Genomic DNA, 27770 nt, shown 5'->3' on the forward strand with positions numbered 1-27770 from the left:
AACTGATCAGATCATCCATTCATCTGATTAACAGCTTTCCTGTGGAAACATCTGAGGTCTACTTAGTTTTTCACTCACATCTTAAGATTTTCTAGAGTTCTTCTCATGAAGTTGGGTTGATTTCCTCATGAACATGTTTTGTTTCTGGGGGGGGGGGGGGGGGGGGGGGGGGGGCTGAAATGATTCTCAGATGTTGAACCCTTCAGATTGAAGCCAGAACTGCTGCTTTGTTCTGTGTTGGCAGTAAAGGGTTAAATCCTGAGCAGATCAGAGGACAAAGAGGCTCTGGGTGCACTGAAGGAGCCTCCCTCTCCACTGCTCCTTCAGCTCCAGTCTCTGTTTCGGCTCCCAGAGGAACAACATGATGCAGGTCGTCGTGTTCTGCTGCAGCGTTTTATCTTTGCAACTCTTCCTCTGCTCTCACGGTGTGCCGGTGTTTGAGGGCAGGACTGTCAAACATCTGCAGGTGAGTCCAACAAACACTTCAGAAGAAGACAGATGCTGATGAAGTCAGAGAAGGAGTGCAGAGTTTCTGATGTGCAGAGCAAATACCACAGCTGGAAGGAGAACAAAAGCATTTTAGACTAAGGCTGAGTGTGAAGAACAGAATCAACAGATGATAAATCAGGTAGAGATGGAAGTACCTGGGAATTTAATGTGTAAAATCAGAAATAAACATGGGGTTTGTAAAGGCTGTAAGGAAACCTAAGCCACTGCAAAATAAGACTAAATATAAGATAAAACACAAAACTTCAGAAAACAGTTTAGAACCAGAACCAAACTAATTTCCCCAGCATGGAGTACAACCAGAAATAGTTCCTAAAGAGCTGAAAACTGGCAGACAGAAGTTCAACATCATCAGATAATACAGCTAATTATCTATAGAGGTACTGTATATATATATATATATATATATATATATATATATATATATATATATATATATATATATATATATATATATACTGTATATAGGCCATGCACCGTTTCCTCCTTTTGGCACCTTCTTCTTCTTTTTGACTATTAAGCCGATGTAATGATTCAATTTCTCCACTTTGAGATAAATAAAGTCAATCAATCAAACAATCATTCAATCAATCAGTCAATCAACGTAGTGCTCATAGACAATTATCACCTACGGTTATGTTTTCAGGAGAGTTTGTCTGTTAAAATCTTATGGATTGATTTTAATTACATTTTTACCAGAGACATGCTTCATGCTAATGAACAATTCATTTAAATTTCATTTAAGTTTTAGCTACAGATGTGATTAAGTCACGATATGGGGCAAAATGTGCTGCTTGATGGTGATCTGCGCTCTCAGAGTTCATACTTGATTATTTTGTTGCTCTATTTTTCAATCCAATTTCCATTTATAGCTATTGTAAATGTACGGAAGAGGATTAGGGCCAATGATAATTTTAAAAAAAAGTTAACTGATTTTAAATTTCATTTCAGTGTGATATGGGGAAAAAAGACTTTAATCTAAGAATTCTGGATCTTAATGTAGATGGGCACCATGAAGGAAGAGGAAGTGGAGCACTCAGCTTCACTGACAAAGATGTGAGCTGTTTAGGAGGGCCAGTGACACATTGGTGGAACATAACAGAATTAGGCGACTTTTTACCTGCCTGAGGGGTCCCCGGTGATGCTATTTCATTAATGGAAGAGCAGAAGGTGATTAAAACAAGAGAGTTAGTCTCTAAAACAGACATGTCTACGGCTTAATGCTAACATGTTTGTTAGTTGACAGAATTTAGTCAGAATTCTGAGATTAAAGTCAAAGTTCTGAGAAAAGTCAGAATTCATAGAAAGAAGTCAGAATTCTGAGATTTCCTCCTTTGTTTCCTGTCTTTCATTACTGGACGAACTGATTAATCCAGGTGTGTCTGGCCAGTTACTTAGGTCATACACACCTGGATTAATCAGTGCATCCAATCATGAAAGACAGGAAACAAAGGAGCTGCTTTAAATTCAGGAAGTAGTGGAGTTGTGCATAGAGCCTATTAGCAGAGTGGGAGCAGGTGTAAACAGAGGAGGCAAGAAGGGAGCTGGGGAAAAGGAGACGGACACAAGAGGGCAAACAAGAAATATCTAAGAATTAAAATACAATCAGAAATGACTAAACACAAAAATGGAAATAAGACCAATTAAAACTCAGAGAGTAAACTTGAACAGAACCAAAACCATGAGACGACCCAACATCAATGGCCAAATTTTAAACGAACACCAGATGGAAGAAAGCGATGAATTCTGAATCCGACCGTCCTAAAAGATAACTACGGAGCCCCTAAAGGGACATGGAGGGAAAAAATAAAAGTCAGAATTCATAGAAAGAAGTCAGAATTCTGAGATTTAAAGGAATAGTACACCCAAAACATGATCAGCCTTCATTTTCTACTCACCCCCATGCTGAACAACACTCTGGAGTACTTTTTTGATATCTCAAATGCATCTGGAGATCTGGGGGGCTTCTTGCTGTCTGCTGACATTCAAATAATGGAGGTCTATGGCGCCCGAGGCAGAAAGGTCCATAAAAGTCCACAAAAAACGTGTCAATATTCCTCCATACTGCTCGTCCAATGTATTCCAAGTGTCCTGAGTGGGTAGCATCCAGAATTTACTCGAAACGAAGTCATTTAGAATGTTTTTAGAGCATAAACAGTAGTGTATAGGATTTCCTGAAAGCGCGCACCTGCGCGATCACGACGCTACGGAAGCCGGCAGACCAAACAAGACGAAAGTGCGCATTCAGCGTCTGGTCTGCCGATAATGCAAGCGTAGAAGAAGAAATGTGCTGTTTACCTGTGCAAAGAAAGAAACAACGAAAGAAAAATGTCTGAGGACTTCAGTGTTGAGGAAGAGCATGAGTTCTTTGCAGAGCTGAATGTGCTGGTTTGGTCTGCCGGCTTCCGTAGCGTCGTGAACACGCATGTGCGCGCTTTCAGGAAATCCTATACACTACTGTTTATGCTCTAAAAACATTCTAAATGACTTAGTTTCGAGTAAATTCTGGACGCTACCCACTCAGGACACTTGGAATACATTGGACGAGCAGTATGGAGGAATATTGACACGTTTTTTGCGAGATCTTGCAAAAGTATTGCAGGATCTCGCAAAAGTATTGTGGGATCTCGCAGAAGCATTGCGGGATCTCGCAAAAGCATCTCGCAAAAGCATTGCGAGATCTTGCAAAAAATTAACTTTTGCGAGATCCTGCAATACTTTTGCTGGATCTCACTAAAGTATTGTAGGATCTCGCAAAAGTTATTTTTTCCCCTCCATGTCCCTTTAGGGGCTCCGTAGATAACAGATATTAGGATGCAGGATGAAAAACAGGCAGAGATGGCAAAAGTACTCACTTTCCGTACTTGAGTAAAAGTACAGATAGTTGTGTTAAAAAATACTCTGGTAAAAGTGGAAGTACTGATTAAACTTCTTTACTCAAGTAAAAGTAACAAAGTACAGGCTTGTAAATTTACTTAAAGTATAAAAGTAAAAGTAGAAACCACTTTTTTCATGCCGCTGCCTACTGTACATTTTAAATGGATGTCTGCCAATAGGACTAGATCTCCGTTGTGTTCATTTTCAATCATCTCGTCGTCCATGCTACTATGCTAACGCCACCGCCACCAAGCTGCAATGATTTGCCGCCAGTGAATGCCGCCGAATCTGTTGATTCATCTTGTAGTGGTGCGTCAAATGCAACGTAGATTCCCATCCAATTAGATTGAATTTGGTATTGATGACATGAAAAATAATAACGGTAACTCCATTGAAATGATTCAAAACTAACGTAACGAGCCAATTTTTTAAAATGTAAGGAGTAGAAAGTACAGATATTTGTGTAAAAATGTAAGGAGTAGAAGTAAAAAGTCGCCATAAAAATAAGTAGTAAAGTAAAAATATCAGAAAAATCTACTTGAGTACAGTAACGAAGTATTTGTACTTCGTTACTTCCATCTCTGAAAACAGGAAAACGTTTTTCTTCTGCTGTTAAACGTTTTGTATGTTTTTTTTTTGGGATAAACTTTCCTTCTCGCTGCAGGAAAACATCCTGACTGGTGTCACAGAGGTCCTTGGTGATTTAGGATGCTTGCTTGATGGATGCCAGAGCTCCTCTGGGGGTTTTTACAATCAGGGTGTGCAGGCAGAGGCAAGTCATGGTGCAGCTGGTGGGGGAGAAAAACTCTGCTGGTGAGCTGACTCAGGGAAAAAAGGAAAACAGCCACTTACAGAGAGACACACATCAGCCAAACACAGAGTATCTGAACGAGCCGCACGGCTTTTATTTGTTCTGTTTAAGAGAATCTTCAATTTCACTTTACTCTTAACCTGATCCATAAATTCACATCCTAATCTCACCACTGAATCTTCCTGACAGATTAAAGCTCTTGACAATAAGTCCTGTTTGGTCGTGAAATTGTGACTCATTGCAGATGAATGTTTGAGGATAATTTTAGCTTTATGGATGTTTGGCAGCCAGAAGTTTAAATAGTTTGCTGAATACCTGACAGGAATTTAATATCTGTTTTCAGATGTTGATTTTTCTGCACGTTTTAAGCAAAATCCCATCAAAATGCAGAGTTTTGAACATTTTATATTAAATCCTAAGTGCTTCAGTCTGCTTGCTCACAGATTGATCTGTGGTTCATAAAGACAAATCATCCTCATCATCAGTTAAATCCAGTGAATAAATTAGATGTCCACCTACCAATGACTGCCGTCCGCCTTCTTCTTCTTCTCTGCCTGCCTGCATCTTCATCCCACAGTCTTCCTGGTTCTTCAGGTCTCAGGACTTAAAACAGATTATGCTGATTGCATTTTACATCTTGGATCTATTTTTGCATTCAGAACCTTTTTCTCCAGCAGTCAGACATAGATTTATTATTTTTAAATTAGCATGAAATACCATTTTGGAATAATATCTATGAAGAGAGCAGAAGGAATGTTCATTTGCAGCCTGGTAGGATAAAGATGGATGAGGTGGACGAGGTTCGCAAACAATTGAAATAAATACATATGCATCTTTTCCAGTGTTTATACTGGAGCCAAATTCATCCAATTGCCCTCACTGACATGCAGATTTGTAGCTCACTGTCAGCCCCAGTAGGAAGTTATAACTAGGGATGCAGATATAGATCGCCATTATTGTAGATATTAGCCAAAATTGGTCATTTTTAAACCTGATAAGTAAAACTGTGCTAATATTAGCAGCTACTATTTAATTCTTGTTGGGGCTTTTTTTTTGGTTCCGATAGAGAAAAAATAATCTGTCAGATTGTTTTATATAAACCATCTGACAATCAGTTAAAGCAGAAAACCAACGACGAGACGGTGGTTGGTTTTTCATGGTGTTCAAATAGTGTCGCAATATGTAAAATATAATATCAGTACATAAACAATAACGGCAATATTAAAACTGGATATCGACTTTGGCCCAGATTTTCTTTTTCTCTCTTTTTTAAAAAACTTTTTTTTAATGAGTCCATATGTTAAAAACATCCATTCATCATGCTTTTCCCAAGCTGTGTCACAAGTGGTGCCTATGTCCAGCTGTCCACAGGCGAGAGGCGGGGTCCACCCTGGACAGGTCACCAGTCCATCATAGAGACAAACAACCATTCACACACAAACCTAAGGAGAATTTAGAGATGACTATTATACTGACAGTCATGTTTTTGGACTGTGGGAGGAAGCCATAGTACCCAGAGAGAACCCAAACACACACAGGGAGAACATGCAAACTCCATGCAGAAAGACCCCGGGCCAGGATTTGAACCCAGAAGCTTCTTGCAGCAAGGCAGCAGTGCTACCCGGTCGGTTAAAACCATAAATAAATCTTATTTCTTACTGTTTAGACTTCTATTGCTGTTTTGTTTTGCATTATTGAATTCAAAGGATTGAAGTTGCAAAGGTCTGACATCAGCCTTTGTCTTTCTAGAAGTTTCCCTTCCAGTTCTGTTACACTCAGCTGATGATAAACCATAAACATGTTTGTTTCTCCACGTCAGGGTTAAAAATTAAAGCAGTTCAGGGATCCTTACTATAGTTTCTGTTGACATCTCCTCTCTCCTATCATCTTTTCTGCTGTAGCTAATATTTAACATCTCTCTGTTTATAATCAACACATTTCCATCTCCTGTAAAAGTCAGCCGGCTATCCAATACTGAATGGAGACGATTGTTCTGCAGCAGGAGAACCTTGGGAAACCTCCTACTCTCAAGGTTCTTCTGAGATTTATGATCATCTCTTCAGTTTAAATTCATGTCTAAACTCCTGTTATAACAGCTCATGGTCCATCATCATTACTGCTAAGTAGAGCCATAAGGGCAACAAAGACGACGACGTGATTCCTTTAAGATCAGCTCTCACATTCATTCATGAACAGACATACCATAACCCGGAGGCGACAGAAGAAATAACAGCTTCTGATAAAATATGTTTTTCTCTAACACGTTGCATCTGAAAGCTGTAACACCTCTTAAAGGAAACATGTTTCCATGGCTGCAGGGATAAAATAGCAACATGTTGAAGTGCCTCAGTTTACTAACAGCTCGGATGATTTTCTGCTTGATGTATAAACTGATTAGTTAGATGAAAAATATATGTTGGTTTGAAACTACTCTTTATTTCTCCATAAACCCAGAACACTGTATCTGATGACTTCCAAATATTTGGACAATTTTACCAAAGAACATACTTAAAATTTATTTTTTTTACCAGATCCCTGTGGTGCAGACAGTTTGTTTTTCAACCACTTCAGTTGAATAAAAGGAAAAATCCAAAAAATAAGAAACTCAAATAGGCTGATATAAGGAAGGAAGGAAGGAAGGAAGGAAGGAAGGAAGGAAGGAAGGAAGGAAGGAAGGAAGGAAGGAAGGAAGGAAGGAAGGAAGGAAGGAAGGAAGGAAGGAAGGAAGGAAGGAAGGAAGGAAGGAAGGAAGGAGTCCAAGAAATTACTCAATTAAGTTTGAAAACGTTTATTTGTAAAAAGGGTACTCAAGTAATATGTAATTGCTGAATCAAATAGACTGATTTAATGTTTATAAAATAAAGTAGTCAGGCTGTGGGAAGTGGGAAGCAATGCTACCTTGCAGCAAGAAGGTTCTTTGGTCTTTTTGCATTGAGTTTGCATGTTCTCCCTGAGCATGGATGGGTTCTCTCCGGGTACTCCGACTTCCTCCCAAAGTCCTGTGCAGGTGTCACAGTGGTTAGTGTGCACGACCCATGTACAGAGGGCTTAGTCCTCAACGTGGCCGACCTGGCTGGGTTTGAATATAGCCTGTGCGGTCCGGTCCGTCTCCCATCCGGCCTACTGTTGAAAAAATTAACCACTAGTGCCACAAAAAAAAAAAAAGAAGAAGCCTTTTTAAACATGAAATCTATGAAACCCGTTCTTGCACTGAGAAAACATATCCTAGAAGATGGTAAAATATTTCATCTGAAATATCCATTATTTGTTCTATTTTAAACGCTTCTCTGAATAGCTGAAGTTACTCAAAATGGACAAATTAATCAGAATTTTTTTCTGAAGCAGGATGAACAATGGTTCACAAAAATATTATTGAAGTGAAATAAAGATGTAAATTAGAGTAAAACTACCCCTAAAAGTACACACTTTTAAAAATTTTACTTAAGTAAATCTGAGTAAATATAACTAGTCTAGCAAAGGGTAGTCTTTTTATCTAGCAAAAGATAAAGTTTGATAATATAATAATATTTAAACTAATCTTACTTAAACTGTGGTATTACATGGACCATGTAACTCAGATAAATTAATAAAAAGAAGACTAAGCTAAATTCAAGTGTAATATTATGAGTTAAACTGAGGTTAAACAGGTAAATAAATCAGAATGAGCTAAGATATTTAAGCTAAAATAAATCAAATTGAAACAAAGATAGAATAGAAAATCCTTTTACTGTCCCACAAAGGGGAAATTCTGGTGTTTACTGCAGCAAAAAGATTATAGAAAAAATTGTCACACAAATTTGTACCTTAGAAAAATGTATAAGAACAACATACTAGTGAAGAGTTAAAAGATTAAAAATAAATAATGCACTGTAAAGTGTTTTAACAATATAGAAACTGTCTAATATAAAAATGTAAAGGCTTAAAATAAGCTAAAATAGGTAAAACACAACTAGTACAATTAAATAAAGTTATCTAACTAAACTGAGGTTGGAAAAACTAAGCTAAACCGAGCTAAGATATAAAATTTACGGAGCCCCTAAAGGGACATGGAGGGGAAAAAAAGAACTTTTGCGAGATCCCGCAATAGTTTTACGAGATCTAGCAAAAGTATTGCAGGATCTGGCAAAAGTAAATTTTTTTTGCGAGATCTCGCAAAAGTTTTGCAGGATCTCGCAAAAGTAAATTTTTTCCCTCCATGTCCTTTTAGGGACTCCAAAGTATTGCATACTGACCTTGTCTCTCTTCATTCATGTAATGTCGTGTTTTGGAACTTCTCTTGAAATTAAGAACCTCTCCACAAAAGTATTGTGGGATCTCGCAAAAGCTTATTTTTTTGCGAGATTTCGTAAAAGTATTGTGGGATCTCGCAAAAGCTTATTTTTTTGCGAGATCTCACAAAAGTATTGTGGAATCTCGTAAAAACTTATTTTTTGCGAGATCTCGCAAAAGTATTGTGGGATCTCGCAAAAGCTTATTTTTTGCGAGATCCCGCAAAAGTATTGTGGGATCTCACAATCTCGTTTATTTTTTCCTCCATGTCCCTTTAGGGGCTCTGTAAAAATTAGAATTATTAAAAGCTAAGATATAGTGAAAAAAGCTAATCCATTTTAAGATAAAATAAGTTCTTGATTTTCTGATAACCCTCCTGCTAATTTTAACGAAGGTATAAGATATTCAGGGCATTTCAGCAAACCTTGTTTATCACATATATTTTAGGATAACATTCATTATTTTTTGAGAGATTGCGCAAAAGTATTGCGGGATCTCGCAAAAGTTTTTTTTTGCGAGATCTCGCAAAAGTTTTGCAGGATCTCGCAAAAGTTTTTCTTTTCCCTCCATGTCCTTTCAGGGGCTCCAAAGGATTGCATACTGACCTTGTCTCTCTTCATTCATGTAATGTCGTGTTTTAGGACTGCTCTAGAAATTAAGAACCTCTCCAAATCATCCTCCATGGTTGTAGCCGACACATGGGCATATTATCCTCCCATAGCAGTACACTTTGCACCTCCACTGTTGTGTTTCTGTTTTACTTCCGGTTAGCTAACATGGCAAAAATTTTGCGAGATCTCACAACAGTATTGTGGAATCTCGCAAAAGCTTATTTTTTGCGAGATTTCGCAAAAGTATTGTGGGATCTCGCAAAAGCTTATTTGTTGCGAGATTTCGTAAAAGTATTGTGGGATCTCGCAAAAGCTTATTTTTTGCGAGATTTCGCAAAAGTATTGTGGGATCTCGCAAAAGCTTATTTTTTGCGAGATTTCGCAAAAGTATTGTGGGATCACGCAAAAGTTTATTTTTTCCTCCATGTCCCTTTATGGGCTCCGTAAAAATTTGATATATTAAAAGCTAAGATAAAGTGAAAAAAGCTAAACCATTTTAAGATAAAATTAGTTCCTGATTTTCTGATAACCCTCCTGCTAATTTTAACGAAGGTATAAGATATTCAAGACATTTCAGCAAACCTAGTTCATTACATATGTTTTAGGATAACATTTAGAATACATTTTTGGGTTACATAAATCTTAATCCCATTTTGAATAAAGCATAATGTAACATACTGTTTTTAAATACAGCTTTTATCTCTAATGGATGTGATGACACTTCTCCGCAACACATATCTATAATGGAGCTTGTTTATTAAACATTTCATCTATGATGTTTAATTTAATCCTTTTTATCCACAAATATTATCTTCAGGTGGCTTCATCGGGCATGTCTGTGAGGGAAACACTTGCTGCCTGCTGATACCTGGGACTTTCTGTGGTTAAATATTTACTATTTGGAGACGCTTTCCTCTCAGGGCATCATTTATCTTCTGTTTGCAAAGTGCTACCAGGAAGCAATGCTTATGGAAGGAGATCAGAAATATTTTGCAAAGTGTAATCAGACCTTTACACTGTTTTAAAAACATGTCATAATGTTATTTACTCCCTTTAATATCAGCTCGTCCGTGAAACACCTTCTGCAGCTGCCTGGTGCCCATGAGCTCATCTCAAAACTCAAATGGGGATTTCCATTCTTCTGCTGAGGGTTGAGCTTTAGATCGAACATATTTCCACCCGTGCATGTTTGTACCTGCATGATTCTACAAATGTCTGCGTATCAGAGATTTACCAATGTAAGCACCCGATGAGACTACAATGGACCTATTTGTTTACAGGTAATTTTTGTCTCCGCTTTTCTGTTTGAGATGAGACAACCACAGCCTCCTGCTGTGACATGTCAAACCCTTCTGATGGATCCCCTAAGCAGCCATTAGGCTTTATTTTACCAGTAGGCTTTGTAAATGGAAATATTACTTGTCAACACTCGCCTTTGCTTACTCTTTTGTCATTCAACAAGGGGAGCTGAATATTTCAAGGGAAATATGCGGCCTGGGGAGTCGGATCAAACCCATTCACACACGAAAAATATTGATGTTGTGAATAGAATAGAATAGAAGAGCATAGAAAAGGAAAGAAAAGAAATACCTTTTTTATTCCCCAGTGGGGAAAATTAGCCCTGAACGTGGCAAAAACAAGTAAACAGATGAAAGCTTACAACTCACAAGATTTAATGATATAAAAACAACAACTTTTTAAAAGTTAAGCTGTAGTGTAGAGAAAAAAATCAAATTTCGGGAAAAAAGAAAAATTTATCAATTTAGTATTATAAAAAAATCAGGTTTGCTGCATAAATAACAGCATCCTTCAGCAAATGTCATCTTAATCTGATGATTTCTACAACCACACAAAAGTTTCTGGCACCATTCCCTCTGATATTAACTCTTTATAGGACACTCAGTGAAATACTTTAAAAATCAATTATCAAGCCAACAGTGTTATTGGAATCCAGGACAACACCTTATTACCTTTGTAACATTCCGAAAATATGGATATTTTGATGGCAAAAATTAATGTCAATGTAATAACAAGAAAAGCCAACTTACACGAATATATTAAGAAAAATAACAAAAGTGCTTCTATAAGAAACTAATGAAAAACACCCATTAAAGGAGAATTCCGGTTTTTAACACTTTTAGCCCATTTTCTGTAGTGTCCAGGATGAAATCGAATGATCGACACCAAAATTTTGACAATTGGTCCTGTCTCTGCTTTTTGGCTCATTTAGAATCCACCCCTGGCTGCTTCAGAATGGCTTCCATAGTGCATGTCCGATAATGTCCTTAAAACAACCTTAAACATTCTTTTTTTTAAATATGCTACTCACCGGGTCGTCAGCGCTGTTCAATGACGTTCTAAAAAAAGTTTCGTAAAGAAAAAACGTTCCTGTAGTGTTTTATTTAGCATTTTGTAAATCCCATTGAGTTCTTTTGGAATAGTCAATATTCCCCTGCCACCGGAAACGGAAATGGGGCCTGTTTACACAGTTGTAGTCTTTTCGCTTCACTCTGTGTACTCCGACGTCGAGAATCAAGAATTCACCTTTCGTATTCAATTTTCAGAGTTTTTTAAAGTGTTTAACAGAGACGTTAGCACCTCGACGTCGGAGTACACAGAGTGAAGCGAAAAGACTACAACTGTGTAAACAGGCCCCATTTCCGTTTCCGGTGGCAGGGGAATATTGACTATTCCAACAGAACTCAATGGGATTTACAAAATGCTAAATAAAACACTACAGGAACGTTTTTTCTTTACGAAACTTTTTTTAGAACGTCATTGAACAGCGCTGACGACCCGGTGAGTAGCATATTTAAAAAAAAGAACGTTTAAGGTTGTTTTAAGGACATTATCGGACATGCACTATGGAAGCCATTCTGAAGCAGCCAGGGGTGGATTCTAAATGAGCCAAAAAGCAGAGACAGGACCAATTGTCAAAATTTTGGTGTCGATCATTCGATTTCATCCTGGACACTACAGAAAATGGGCTAAAAGTGTTAAAAACCGGAATTCTCCTTTAATGCTGATACTGGCACTTATATTTTTTAGTTTATAAACCTAAATATAGTTGTTAACTAGGCTTATTACCTTTTTAACTTTACTTTTTAACTTTTAAATAAGATTTTTAGCGTTTTTCTTGACTTTTTAACTTTGTCTAATTAATTTTCAGTATGTAATATATCATTGAAGGGCTCATCTAATTGGTCAAATGCCAAAATAAGATGTACAGTCACGTAGCAGTATATTTGTTGAATGGCTGGATATAGATCTTGTGTTTCTAGACCTCACTGAGGGATGGGGGGGGGACTCCATTTGTAAGCAAGTTATGAAAAACGGTAACTTGCCCTATAAAGAGTTAACTCTAGTCTATTTAAAATCCTTAACATCCATCGTAGTTATAGTGCATTAGGTCAGCATAGGGTAGCGGTTGTGCCTGTCCAGTTAGCTTTATTTGTTCAAAACTCTGTTCTGATGTGTTTTGGATTATTGTCCTGTTGGAAAAGCTACATGTCAAAGTTATTGACCTAAACTGTTCTGCTCAGGAGTGTAAAGGGTACTGACTGAAAAAAGCTCTATTTCAGAGATGACAGAATCTTTTGAGGAGTCAGACAAACAAATGAGGCAAATGTTTATTGATTTGTGGTTTGCAAACTCTGCACTCCTTGTTAACATGACAGTAAACTGTAGGACCTATCAGGGTTAAACTAAGGAAAAGAAAGTAGAAGAAAATACCTAAATTTGAGTACGCATCTTTATCACTAGTATAGGTGAATATGGTGAGACATGTTCACACTCTATGCTAGAGAAAGTCCTCACAGAGTGGTTCCAGGAAGCAGTTTTGAATGTGACTCGGATGGCTGACCTCACAGCCATAACAAGTTCTGGATTTTCTCGAAGATGTGGTCAATTAAATACAGCAAGGCAGTTTTGATTGATTGATTAACTTTATTGATCTCACAGTGGAGAAATGTACACGTTACATCACCTCAAATAGTCAAAAAGAGAAAGAAAAGGTGCCAAAGGAAGAAAAGGTGCATGGGATATAAACAGTATATACAGTGCATCCACATATGGCAGCTGAAGGCTTTTTTTTAAAGCAGGATTATTATACAGGGTTATTGCACAGGGTATTTACATGGGTATTTATATATATAGTTATTGCACTGGTATCACATATAAAGCAACAGGTTATTGTATAGAACAGAGGTCTTCAACAGGAGGTCCGCAACCCCTAGGGGGTCCTCAGAGGTACTGCATGGGGGTTGCAAAAGTTTTCGTTGATTTGAATATTTTTCTTTTATATTCCCCCCTGCAATTTTCTCCACTGATTGAAATTTCTTTAAATCCACTTTAACATGAATTCAACACACTGTAGTAAACAGATAAATGGAGGCAGAAGATGTCTTTCAGTCATCAATGCACACATTCAACGACACACAGGAGCTCTTTCAAGCTGGGCACCGTTTCATTCACAACACCTGTTCCATTAACCAGGAATCCAAATCAGAAATACTTTAGTAATCCCAGGGAGAAATTATTTTCGTTACATGACTCCATCTGTAATAGGGTAACTATAGGACCAGTTTGATATAACACAATGTCGTATAATATATATAATTAGGGGGTCCCGGCTCCATCTCTCCATCGGTTTAGGGGGCCTTTTCCTGGAAAACGTTGAAGACTCCTGGTATAGAATATTAAATAGTAATTGCACATTAAACATTGCATGGACCTAAGTCTCCTCAGGAGGTGGAGGCGGCTCTGGCCCTTCTATACAGGGCATCTGTGTTATGCGCCCAGTCCAGTTTATTGTTGACGTGAACACCCAGGTATTTGAAACTCTCCATCGTTTTCACCGCTTGAATTCTCTTAAGTTAATTATTTTGAATGAAGGGTCATTCATTTTCTTCAGTGACAAGCTGCCAATAATCTTGCCAGGCATATTAACCTACGTGTCTCTGGATTAATAACTGTCAAAGTAATAGTTGATGGAAGGGGGTTAATTTTTTCTCTTATGTGGAAGATACAGTTGTATAATCTGAAAGGATTCCCAAAACCGTAATAGAGCTCAAAATGAAATTATTATCAGGTAAAGTTCAATTTTCTGTCAGGGGTTTAAACTTTGAATCTAGAAAATATAGCTGAGCTTTGGAGCTTCGATCAGAGCTGAGATTAATTATTATAAAAGTAAAATCTTCCATGCTGCCCTATTGATGACCCAATAAATCCACCAATGTTGTTTTCTGCTTCAACATATTTTATTCATTTCTCAGCTATTTGTACACCAGTCCCTTCATAATCTTCATTATAACCAAGGGCTTTAAAGCTTTGCTTGGTTCTAAAATTTGTTTTTCTCAGTTTAAAGGGCGAATTATATTTCTTAATAAAGTAAAGCACCTAATTCCTCTTCATACTGGGTGTAGATTATTTGAGATCATGGCGTGGCTAAGGCTGACCAGATTTAAAGATTTAAAGTGGATTTTATTGATTAAGTCAGATTAAAGGTGTTTTCTCCACAAAATAAAAGCCCCAGCTGTTTTTCTCTGCTTGCAGATTAACAGGTTGTCGAAACATGTACAGGTTCATAGATCATACATTTACTGTGACAGAACCTCCGAGAAATGAATGGTAAGATATTGAAACACTCGGTAAAGTCTTCACAAACATGTTTTTATTGAAAGAATAGAGGGCCGGGCTTATACCACACTGGTAAATAGAGAATGCTATATATTACTTACACTGAAGAATGAGCCAGCCTCAATAGATGATTAAAAAAAAAAGGTTGCTATGAGAATGTTTAAGGCACTTTAGACTAAGGTGCAACGGTTACAAAAGGATTGTTCCTGCTAAATCCTTGCATCATGGCATCTATCCCTCAAAGAACTGTATGAACAGTGAGACCTGCCGGCTGATATTGCAGCATTACGATGCATTTCTCTATGCAAGTAATGGTTTTGGTGACATTTGTTGTGTAATGAAATAAACACAACACAACAGTAATGAAAATATGGGAAGATAATAAGAAACTGCAGCCATGCTGTTTCTTGCCATACTCCCACAGTGGGATGATTTGAATGTGTCACTGGCAAAGCATGTGAGCAAGTCTATAAAAACAAGATGGAAAAAAGTGTTAAAACTAGAACAAAGGCATTTTCATATAAAAATGAAAATGCTCAAGGAAAAAAAGCATCCTATTTAAAAAAAAAACTCTGTTTAGAAGTCATTACTGTGACTAATATCTATTTGCTTTTATCTGTTAAAAGGATGTTACTCTGACGACGGAGTATTAGGGCCAGGCTAGAGATTTTTTTTTTCTATTTCGAGAATAAAGTCGTAAAATTACGAGAATAAAGTTGTAATATTACGAGAATGAAGTCATCATACAACAGCTCGTTTCAAAAAGAAAACTTCGAGCTCCGACCACCATATGACGGCCGACCAGCTCCACCAATCAGCAACCTGCGTCCACGTTGCCATTCTGCCCAATTTGATACTGGTGCTAAAAGATTTCCTAATTTGTCAAACCAGAGGCAAAGTATAACTTCACATGATGGTCACCGTTCCTCATTTTAGGGAAGAAAGTGCTTCTTTTAAGAGTTGTCATAAAATACAACTTGTTTCTCTTAAGTTAATGACTTTATTCTCGTAATATTACAACCATTCTTGTTGCGACTTTATTCTCGTAATTTTACGACTTCATTCTTGTAATGTTACAACTTTATTCTCGTAATATTGCAACCATTCTCATTGCGATTTATTCTCGTAATTTTACGACTTCATTCTCGTAATGTTACGACTTTATTCTCGTAATATTACAACAATTCTCGTTGCGACTTTATTCTCGTAATTTTACGACTTCATTCTCGTAATGTTACGACTTTATTCTCATAATGTTACAACAATTCTCGTTGCGACTTTATTCTCGTAATTTTACGACTTCATTCTCGTAATGTTACGACTTTATTCTCGTAATATTACAACCATTCTTGTTGCGACTTTATTCTCTTAATTTTAAGACTTCATTCTCGTAATGTTACGACTTTATTCTCGTAATATTACAACCTTTCTCGTTCCGACTTTATTCTCATTATTTTACAACTTCATTCTCGTAATGTTACAACTTTATTTCCGTAATATTACAACCATTCTCGTTGCAACTTTATTCTCGTAATTTTACGACTTCATTCTCGTTGCAACTTTATTCTCGTAATTTTACGACTTCATTCTCATAATTTTACGACTTCATTCTCGTAATGTTACGACTTTATTCTCGTAACATTACAACCATTCTTGTTGCGACTTCATTCTCGTAATGTTACGACTTTATTTTTGTAATATTACAACCTTTCTCGTTGCGACTTTATTATCGTAATTTTACAACTTTATTCTCGTAATGTTACGACTTTCTTCTCGTAATTTTAAGACCATTCTGGTTGCGACTTTATTCTTGTAATTTTACGACCATTCTTGTTGCGACTTTATTCTCGGAATAGAACAAAAGAAAATGTCTAGCCTGGCCCTAATACTCCATTGTATTTCTCTAGAAGGTTACTGTAATGTAAATCCCTTTAATATCCCACAATGGGGAAATTCACTCTCGGCATTTAACCCATTCCCACTGCGCAGCACCCGGGGAGCAGTGTGGGGTTAAGGGTCTTGCTCGGGTACCCAGAGTGCAGGCTGTGGGGATCGAACTGGGTACTTGCAATCTTCTCAGAGTACAAGCGCACTGCTCTAACCACTAAGCTAGCACTCCCCTACAGGTAGCAGATTCTATACTTGGTACTTGTAATTAATGTAGGTAGCACCATTCGCTGTATAGAGTCGAAAAAACGCTTTGTCCTAAATCATATGTAAAGTTCAAATAAAGGTGAACAGACTCTAAAAAGTTGATTATAGTCTTCAATCTTGTTATGATCACCATTAAAACCAAATGTCTGCACAGACCTGATGGTAGCATAATGTTTCTGAATCAGCCTGCAGGTTGGGGGTGAAATGTTCATAGTTTGTTTACACTGGCATTGAGAAATAAAACGTCGACTCCCTGTTTTGACATTTTATGTTTTGCCAAAGAAATTACAACACTATCATGTAATGTGTTGTTATTGTTGAGGGCTGGATGCATCAGTACCCTGACTCATGAACACGAGGAGTGTAAGATGATTTGACAGAATGTACCGGGGAGTATTGCTCCAAACAGCTCACTCAGCAGCTCTCAGTCTTTGTTGCTGACTTCAGATTGCTCAGCAGAACATGAACCAAGATCCCGGAGTAGCTGATGTCATGCTGTGATGAAGGAGGATGACAATGACAATGATGTCTGCTCCTGTTTTCGTATGGATTTATGACCCCATGTGTACTGATGCTTCTGTTTTATCTTCGCTGTTTCTGAGGTTTAGCTTCTCTGATGTAACAGTTTGCAATTTTTTTTCAGTTTACCGTGACAATAAACTGTATATAATTGGATTTCACTGTAGTACTTCCAATCATATCAGAATGAAGTACCATCGTTTTCCTTCCTTCATCTAAGATTCTAGACAAAAGATTCAAACTAATACAGTAAAAGCCGTAAAAACAAAAAACACTAAAATATAAGAAAAACCCTCTTGATGCTCCTGGCCAACTGGAAATGAAAGCAAAATTTAAAACCGTTTTAAAATCATTAACTGTATTAGACACATTTACAGTGAGTGCAAGATTATTCCAGTCCTGGAAACATAAAGAAAAATCAGGGCTCCAATTGGAAGATGCTTTAGGAAAAAGTTCCAAAAAGTAAGGAAATGGATAATCGTTTAAACATTTAGAAACAAAAAGAAAAACCAAAACATACCACCAATCATTGCAGTGTCACATCTATGGTGCCATGACCTAGTGGTTTGGGTGTAGAGCTTCGAATCCTGAGGTTCTGGGTTTGAACCCCACTCCCACGGACTGGTCCCTGAGTAAGACCCTTAATCCAAGACTTAGATAAACTTTATTGTCATTTTGTATACACAGTGTATATTATATTGTATACACAAGCAAAATTTCAGTTTGTACAGCTCTCATGACATTTCCATTTCTTAAAGTGCAGCATTGATCAAATGTAAACATTGGGAGAGAAAAAACATGATGTTAAAACCACACATAGATATGGTCAGTTTAATGCAACATTCAGCAGTCTAATGGTGGTGAGGTAGAAACTGTTATTGAATCTGCTGAACCTGCATTGAATGCTTCGAAGCCTCTTCCCAGAGGGCAGCGGGCAGAACAGTCCATGCTGCGGGTGTGAGGGGTCATTGACAATATTTCGGGCTTGGGACACACAGCGCTGGAATTAAATGTCTTTAATCGAGGCCCTGATGATCTTCTCTGCTGTTCTCACTATTTCACACTGTTTTCTAACACTGCTCCCTTGGCACAATGGCAGCCCACTGCTCCTTAACCAATGTGAAATCATCCATCCATCCAGCCATTTTCCGTAAGGCTTATGCAAAGCGGGATCGCAATGGGTGCTGGTGCCTATCCCCAGCTGTCTACCGGCTTGGGATAGGGTTACACCCTGGACAGGTCGCTAATCCATTGCAGGGCAACACAGAGACAAAAAGGACAAACAACCATTCACACACACAGTCCCACCAAAGGAGAATTTAGAGAAGCTAATTAACCTAATAGTCATGTTTTTGGACTGTGTAAGGAAGCGGGAGTACCTGGAGAGAACGCACAGATGCTCAGGAAGAACATGCAAACTCCATACAGAAAGACCCAGGGCCAGGATTTGAACCCAGGACCTTTTTGCTGCAAGGCACCAGTGCTACCCACTGCACCACTGAACAGCCCCATTTAAAGAATATTTTAAAAATACCAAAACATACCAGCAACCTTTGCAGTGTCGCATTTTCTACAATGGCTTCATGGCCAAATAAGAAACTTATCAGGGGCTGTGAAGAAAGCACAGGGGATTGTGGGATGCTGTCTGCGTGATTTAACTCTGGCTCAGTCTGAATACCTTAGATTGCAGCCCCTACCTCCTGTTCTTTGCTCCTTTTCCTCCACTTTTCTCTGGATCATCAAAGAGAAAAGGAGCTCCAGACTGCTGTGCTTAAGCCTTATGAAAGTCGTCATACAGAATCACACTGACCAAACTTTCAGAAAAGAACTACAAAAAACAAAAGTTACATAAATGTTGTGAAAGGCTTAAACTGTATGTTATAAAACTCAAAATATATGAAGGCAAGGACATTAGCATGTGTCACAAACAGAAATCATATGATTTTGTTTGTCCTGACAGATTCAGAACATTCGGATCTAGACTCGGTTTACGTTACACTAGTCCAGTCTTTAAAGATCCTTAGTTCTTTCAGGAGGACAATACTGGAGAGATGTACTCATTGCGCTTGATTTTAGAACAAATTTCTCATCTCATTATTGCTATTTTTCAGATTTTAAGATGCGCAGCACTTTGACCACCCAGTATATGTAGATAGTTCAACATAGAGATCGAAGGATATTGTTTTAAAGGAAAAGATACAGTTTAAAATACAAAATCCTTTGATTTTCACCATCCTGTACTTAATTCTCATTCTAAGTGTCAAGGTCTGTGGAGGTTTTTGAGGACCCACATGCAGAGATGAGTTTGCAGATTTAATAGAGGTTCAACAGGCAACTGAGGCAAAAATCCAAGAACAAAAATAAGAAAACAAAAATCAGGAGATCCCAGGGAGAAACAACGTATGGGGAGGGAGCCAGCAAGAAAGCAACAAAACAACAAGGAACCAGCAATGAGGAACTGCAGAAGTGGTGTATATATGGGGAACAGAGCAAAGGATGGGCTAATGAGCTGATATGGAGCAGGTGTGAATAGAACTAGCTAGAAGGGAGCCAAGGAAACAGGCACAAGGGGAAACAGAGAGCAACTTAGGAAATACAAAACTGACAGAAAACAACTACAAAGACACAAAATAACAAAGAAAATAAAAATAAACCAAAACAGAGGGCAGAAACCTGAAATTAAGTCTTTAATGAATGTAAAAACTGCTGTCTGTCTGCAGGAAAAGCCTCACAGCAACAGCCATGTCGTCTTAAAGAAGAGAGGCAGACACAGGCAGGATGCTCTAAACCAAGAGGTCAATTCAAAGTCTTCTCTGGTGTCCAGAAATGAGACAGAGTTCTGGAATCGTCCTCGGTGTGGAGTCCCAGACTATCCAAAAGTAACACCCCTCGACGCATCAAACCACAGCAGGAAGAGGAGCAGAAAGCAGCGCGGGAAACGATTCGCTCTATTTGGAGGACGCTGGGACAAATTTGATCTCACTTACAGGTTAGAAATGAAAATCTGCTGCTTCTAAGGTACTTTTAGTCTCGCTTTGATCGAATTCTCCACATCCTAACTCTTTAGAGTATAAAATTCCAATTTGAGCTCATCTTTAGGGACCTCAATTTGATGTCTGTGTCCTCCAGGATTCTTCGTTTTCCATGGCAGATGAGTGAAGACAAAGTTCGGGACGTCTTAAAAGAGGCCTTTGAAGTTTGGGGCGCAGTAACTCCTCTGACACTCAGAGAGGTTGTTAATGAGAGAGCAGACATCATCATTGACTTTAACAGGTAAGAAACCAAAGAACAATCAACTGTGATTCAACAGTCAACATAAACACAGAAAACAGAAGGGGTGCTTGCTGCTTTTCTCCATCCATCTGGGGTCCAGGACTGAAATATGTTAAAGTCTCCTGCCCTCTCTAGAACAATAACTATGTTTTACAGAATAATTACACACATTCCATTCAATCCAGTTTATTCATATAGAGCCATTTCACAACACATCTGAAGACACTTTACAGAGGAGATACCATCAGATTGATTAGGAAAACCAGGTGATTGCATCCAGTCATTGACTTGCAAGACATGCTCTTTCTGGATTAGACTGAGGCGACGATTTTCGCTTGGATTTTGTTGTTGAATCTTCAGCAATCCCTCACCTAAAGCATGCATGTAGCGACAGTGGAGAGGAAAGATCCTGTTTAAAGGAACGAAACCTCCAGCAGAAACAGGCCCTGTGTGAGCGGCCATCTACAAAGGGGTTCGAGGAGAGAGAGGCAGACGTACAAAAAGAAGCAGGTATATAAAAGGTAACTGTCAACCAATACCAACCATCCGGTAAAGACACAACCAGGCAGATGAGCTCCAACACAATTCTCTTATCAGAGGATGAAAGAGAGCACATACAGTTAGTCAAATTAAAAGAAAAGAGGACTACAATGGAAGCGGTCCAAGCTCCAATGTCTAACAGAAATGTTGATGGTAGCAGCACAGCTGATATTACAATCCAGGATGGAGTCACAGCCAAGCAGGAACAGACCAGATAAAGCTACTGTGACAGGAAAAAGCAGAGACAAAGTTATGAGTGGAACTTAACAAAAAGTGCGGAATACAAGAATAGAAATAGAATGAAACAGAATGAGGTAAAGTGGTCCCTATGTGATCCAGCAGCCTAAACATATAGCAGCATAAATATAGAAAACAGATCAGGATAACCTAAATATTTTGGATGTTGTAAGAAAGGTAAAACCACAGTAGGGCCGTGGTAAAACCAAGGAGAAACATCTTTCCTGACTAAAATTCATAATCAGCAGGGGCATAAATCTATCAGGATCAGTTTAAAAGACACATGATAATCATTCATCATCATCGAATTATACTATATATACTCTCAAACTGGATGGTTATAGTATGACGACTCACTTTGGCATCTGTCTGCTGAAACGTCCTTGTCATAACAGAACTCTTGTTTCTCTGCCAAACCCATCTCTGCTTCACGTTTTGACCTGTAGAGGATAGAGATTAAAACTATAACTCCTTTTCACACATGGAAATTTTTTACTAGCCTGCAGATCTTTTTTTATTTTTTTTTGAGAGGTGACCCTCTGAAATAAAGACATGAAGTAAAGATTTTATTTCTACATTAAAGTAAAACCGTTTAAAGTTTAATTTTGTCCTCAAAAAGCAAAAGCTTGCAGGTTTTCCATCTGACTCCATTAGTGTCTCATGTCATTGTATAGGAGCTTGAGTCCACCTCTCTGTCCAACATTTAGGGTCCAGAGATATTTATTTCTGCTCAGAATGCTCCCACTGCAGCATTTAAAACAAGCTATGGTCGGGATTTTGACTAGATCATTGGAGCACTTTGTTTATTTTCTTTCTTAGATATTCTGCTGTAGATCAGCTGTGTTTCTGTTGATGACCCACTCTGGTACAGGTTCAAGACTCCAGAGTACTTTGTAGAGTACTTTACTGCAAGGTGCACTTGTGCTGTTGCTGCAAAAAAAAAAGAATCCTCATCCCTCCTATCTTGTGCTTCTCAGTTGATGTAAGGTGTTTTATTTAATTTTCAGCTTTTTTCTTTTTTTTTGCCTTTGGCCAGAATTCAACTTATTTGTCTCAAGAAAACTGTTCCAGAGGACTTGTAGTCATTTTAGCTTTAAAGTGTGAAAGATGGGGCCCTTCAAAAAAGGGGGGTACTAACATTGGTTTTACATGCTTTACATGCTTTAAATTTAGCCTGACGTAGTCCTACTCAATTCTAGTCAGAATATGAGTCTGATACTGCTCCATAGAGCTGTGATTATGGGGCGTGTTTTGAACGAACCAGGAAAGAAAATGCCTCTGCACTCAACTGGATAGACCTACAACCAATAAGAGCAACGGAGTGCGTGACGTATGTTAAGCGATGCATAGTTGTTGTCAACAAAAATCAAAGCGTGCAGTTGCACGCCTAGAATAAGAAGATGAGCCTTGATCGCGTTTCTCTGTTCCTCTTTTAAAATTACTTTGCTGTCGATATCTTCTAGAACAGACCTAATAGCAGAATCTACTCACCTAAACTCTCCAGCGGCAGCCATTGTTGTTGTCACCCCAGCGCGCTTTGGTCACGTGGTTGATTACGTTACTGTTGATCATCTGTCCATCATCGTATAAAGCCCGCCCTGACAATTTGATTGGCCCGCCAGATATTGTGCTAGCATACTCGCGCTACTGTTGAGCAATGCCAGACCGAACTTCCCGACCTCAAACGTTGTGGGCGGGACTAAGTTCGGAATGGCATCCAGGCTACTTTAAACTTGTCATAAGATAAAAATCAGACATGGTTTTACAGGTACTGGCATGGTGATGACTTACCGTTCGACGGTCCTGGAGGAATACTGGCCCATGCTTTCTTTCCCCGAACTCTCAAAGAGGGCGAAGTCCACTTCGACTATGATGAACTTTGGACTGTCGGGAATAGTGTTGGTAAGATGATTTTGGACTATTTACGATGTGTGTGAAGCTAATCACTAAATAATCTTTGTCTTTTTGAAGGGACTGATCTCCTCCAGGTTGCAGCTCATGAGTTCGGCCATGTTCTGGGCCTGCAGCACTCCTTGGAGCCCGATGCCGTCATGAGTCCTTTCTACAGTGATTCCTACCCTTTGAAGCTCAGTGAAGACGATAAGAGGGGGATCCAGTATCTATATGGACCTCCTCGGTACACACCGCCAGATATAACAGAGACCAATGAGATAGAGACTGAACTGGTGAGACCATGATGCTGGAACTTTTGAACCTACTGACCATCAGTCCTGGTCCAGTCATTGTGTCTTTAAATAATGCCTCCAAGAAAAGATAGAAAGCTGGCAATGATCATAAAAATACATTCAAGAAGTGTTTGATGGAAACCACTTAAAAACTAATTTAGGAATATTTGGATATCAGGAAAGATAATGGAAAGAAATATGGACTGGATCAGAACTTTTAATCTGTACCATCCCCTATTGAAAACTTTCCTCTTTTTTCTGCTTTTTAACTCATGCATTAATAGATGAGGGTTGAAGTAATGAGTGTCTGCTTTTCCTCAGCTGGATGCCTGTAGAACAAGCTTTGATGCTGTGTCCATGATCAGGGGAGAGCTGTTTTTCTTCAAGTCTCGATACGTTTGGCGTATCCGTGACGGACGTCTACAGGGTGGCTATCCAGCCTTGTCTTCACGCCACTGGAGCGGTATCCCTGACTACATTGATGCAGCCTATGAAGATAAGTCTGGCAACATCTGGTTTTTCCAAGGTACAAAAGAAAGCAGAACATTCCTGCTCCTATCTCTTTTTCTTGTGCCACATTTTCGAATGCTGCCACAAATGGAATGTTGCGCACGCACTGTTTTCTCTTCCTGTTGTGGTCGGCAGACTAGGAATTGTTCATTAAAAATGTTAACGAATTCAGTAAAATTAAAAAGTAAGAACCAGCAAGCAATTCATCCTGCATTCTTGGTGCCCAACCCTAATTTCCTTTACCTTCCAGAAAAGTTGGGAATCACCATAGCAACCAGTGAGATTCTGGTTCTCAGCAGCCTATTCTTTATGATGTTAATCCAGTAGTTCCACAACAACCTTTTTTCAGCAGATAAACAAAAAAAAAAAAAATACAACTGCGTTACTCGGCATAAATTGCAAAAAAAAAAAGTATAATCTCCTTTTGCTCATGAATTCACTAACTTTAAAGCAAAGGTATAATTATCTAAACTGTTTGTTTTACCTTGAAATGTAATTCATCATTGCTTTCAATTCATAAATATTTTTTATTAAAAACGCTCTAATTAATTTCTTCTGCATCCACCCTGCAATTATGCATGGCCTCACTTAGGGGGCGCCCCACCCACTTTGGGAAACACTGTTACCCTACCCTACCCTAACCTACCCTACCCTACTCTACCTGAATCTACTCTACCCCACTCTACCCTACCCTACCCTACTCTACCTGACTCTACCCTACTCTACCTGACTCTACCCTACCCTACCCTACTCTACCTTACCCTACTCTACCTCACTCTACTCTACCCTACCCTACCCCAATCTACTCTACGCTACCCTCTTCTACTCTACCCTACCCTACTCTACTCTACCTCACTCTACCCTACCCTACCCCACTTTACCCTACTCTACCTGACTCTACCCTACCCTAACCTACCCCACCCTGCCCTACCTCACTGTACCCTACCCTACCCCACTCTACCCTACCCTACCCTACTCTATCTGACTCTACTCTACTTGACTCTACCCTACCCCACCCCACCCTACCCTACTCTACCTTACCGTACTCTACCTCTCTCTACCCTACCCTACCCCACTCTACCCTACTCTACCCTACCCTACTCTACCTGACTTTACTCTACCTGACTCTACCCTACCCCACTCTACCCTACCCTACCCTACCCTATCCTACTCTACCCTACCCCACTCTACCCTACCCTACTGTATCCTACCCTACCATACTCTACTCCACTCTAACTAATCTTCTGGTTCTTCACTACGTAGAGCTAAAACAGGAATTTGTACATGCAAAGGGAATCTCTTACATCTTTAAGCTTTCTCTCCCCAATTCTTTCTTGAGACAACTTTTATTATAATTTTATCATTTGTGTATACAAAACAAAATTGAATTTTGTTTGTCAAAACAAGCAATAATATGATAGTATATGTAATAAACAACTGAGACATAAAAAACAGTTTTTACAGAAATTGTAATCTTACTAATATCAGAGAACTGGCTCAGGTCACAGATGGCAGCACTTACCTCTGGGCTTGCTTCTTCAGAATATTGCTAGAATAACAGTTAAAGAATCATTTTATACATCTCCAGGGTCTCCCCCTGCCACATCATCAAATGTCACATCATTACATCATGTTCATTAATGAGGAAACATCACTGGCTCCAGCCATATCAAGATATTACACAGTGTTCTATATCAAGGACATTCTGAATGCACAGCGACAGAGAGCTCGCTGTTAAGAATTATCCATTCTGTCTTTGCTCCGGCTTCATTCCCAAATCTTTATGTTTATAATGAAGATAACCTTTTAGCCCGACAGAAGAGCTGTCCTAACTAGATAAACTGCTTGGGAAAACATAAGCCTTATCACGTAGCAGGCAGGTGTTATTAGTGTTTAAAAGGCACATCCATGAATAATATAAAAATTATCCTGAGAGCCAGTAGGTGAGATTAAACTCAGTTCAGTGCTTTATATATATTTTCTTCTAATAAGCAAACTCAGTAACTTCTAGACTTATTTCTTGTTGCTGCTGCAGGCGACAAATACTGGGTGTTTGATGCTGAGAGGAAGATATCTGGACCAGTGTCTTTGGTACAGCTGGGTCTTCCTGTGACAGACATCAATGCAGCTCTGAGGTGGGAGCAGAACCAAATGGAGAAGATTTTCCTCTTCAAGTCTTCCTTCTACTGGCCCTTCAACACTCAGGAGAATAGGGTGAATGATCTCCATCCTCGCAGCATGCATGAGTGGACTGGACTACCCAGTCACATCGATGCAGCCTTTCTGGACAATTATGGTAAGACCTTGGGTCAGATTAACAGAGTTGGGTTAAACAACTGGTGGGTTTGAGTCTTTTCAAACATCTGACCTCTTTTCTCCTTCTCGACAGGTTATGCTAACTTCCTGAGTGGACTGTACTATTGGAAGTTTGATCCGGTGTCACTGAAGGTGCTGGAAGGCTACCCTCGTAGAATCGGGATGGACTTCTTTGGCTGCTCTGAATCTAGTTAAATCCATCAAATCATAAAATTGAAATCATCCATCGGCTTACTGCTAAAAATCACACTGCTCAAATTTTCACCACAGATAAAACAGGACAGAGTCTCTCTTTGTAGCAAACATCTATAGTCTTACCGTGAATTGTTTGGACTGATCCTTCATTTTCAGATCGGTTCTGATGCAGGTCAGGGAAACTGCATAACGCCATGGCAACAAAATGCCATTCGCAGTTGGCTGTTTGAGCCCACATCACATATCTTGTTCCTCACCTTGGCCCTAAACGCTGTACATTGTTAGCCTTTAGCAGGAAGGTTTGTTCTGTGTTTAGTGTCATAAAAGCAGCGGGACTGGGTCTGATTATTCATGGTGCTATTTAAGGTCAAACTAGAACCTCATTCTACTTAATTCAGCTAAACTGTTCTCTCTACAGCTCTTGTTTAAGTCCTTTTTGGTCCTCAGAGGCTGATCTTATTCCATCATTCACAAGATTGTTACGACTCATTTATGTTTGTTTTATAGATTCTTCTTCATTCCTGAAGAACAGACATTTTATATATATATATTTTCCTATTCATTTCAATTTGTTTTCATATTTAAGGTGATTTATTCTCAATCAGTGCTGGACGCTGATGCTTGCTTTGACCAGTATAACATGCTGGTCATAAACCAGTGATCTGGTGTTATGGTTCTGTTCTCTGTCAGCATCTTCTCATGGCTTTATGTTTAACTGCGGATACAGAAAAACATGAACTGGTCCCATAATTTCTAGCAAGCCTGGTTGGTTCGGTCTACAGAACCGGCCCAAAAGAAGCATGATTTATTTTACTGGGGTCCATTTTTTTAATGGTGAGCTTTTAAGCCATGTTAGTCTTTTAGGTGGTGTTGAATGATTTGTTCAGCCTCTGGACTAAGATTTAAGAATTGTACAAATTTGGTTCAGCAGCCCATGACTTAAAAATATATATACTTTTTTTTTAAAACAGAAAAATAAATCCTGATATTACAAGATTAAAGTTGTGATATTAAATCAGTGAAAGTGCACTGATTTAATAGCAGTATAGCAGTAAAAGCAGTCAATATTTAATGCACCTCACTGTGACAGTGGGGTGGAGGTTTGACAGGACCCAAATGCAGATACAA

General features: G+C 38.7%; 1 protein-coding gene across 1 annotated transcript; it reads left to right on the forward strand.

Annotated features, from left to right (window-relative positions):
* The first annotated feature begins 304 nt into the window (after positions 1 to 304).
* Positions 305 to 27769, forward strand: LOC119780594 (stromelysin-3-like). Its single transcript, XM_038280678.1, has 8 exons — positions 305 to 466; positions 20106 to 20374; positions 20515 to 20658; positions 23204 to 23337; positions 23407 to 23621; positions 23943 to 24147; positions 26167 to 26427; positions 26521 to 27769. Exons 1-8 carry the CDS (start codon positions 362 to 364, stop codon positions 26640 to 26642), a joined length of 1455 nt encoding a protein of 484 aa, XP_038136606.1. The 5' UTR covers positions 305 to 361; the 3' UTR covers positions 26643 to 27769.
* Position 27770: the final 1 nt, after the last annotated feature.

This window comes from Cyprinodon tularosa, unplaced genomic scaffold (genome assembly GCF_016077235.1).
Source record: "Cyprinodon tularosa strain WSP-4 unplaced genomic scaffold, ASM1607723v1 ctg162, whole genome shotgun sequence".
In the NCBI taxonomy this organism is placed as follows: Eukaryota; Metazoa; Chordata; class Actinopteri; order Cyprinodontiformes; family Cyprinodontidae; genus Cyprinodon; species Cyprinodon tularosa.

Excerpts from the sequence above, each read along its gene's own strand:
- LOC119780594 (XM_038280678.1), top strand. The coding sequence starts at position 362 with ATGATGCAGGTCGTCGTGTTCTGCTGCAGCGTTTTATCTTTGCAACTC. Across the intron at positions 23,622-23,942 it reads ATGAGATAGAGACTGAACTG|CTGGATGCCTGTAGAACAAG; the intron begins GTGAGACCATGA and ends GCTTTTCCTCAG. Across the intron at positions 26,428-26,520 it reads AGCCTTTCTGGACAATTATG|GTTATGCTAACTTCCTGAGT; the intron begins GTAAGACCTTGG and ends CCTTCTCGACAG.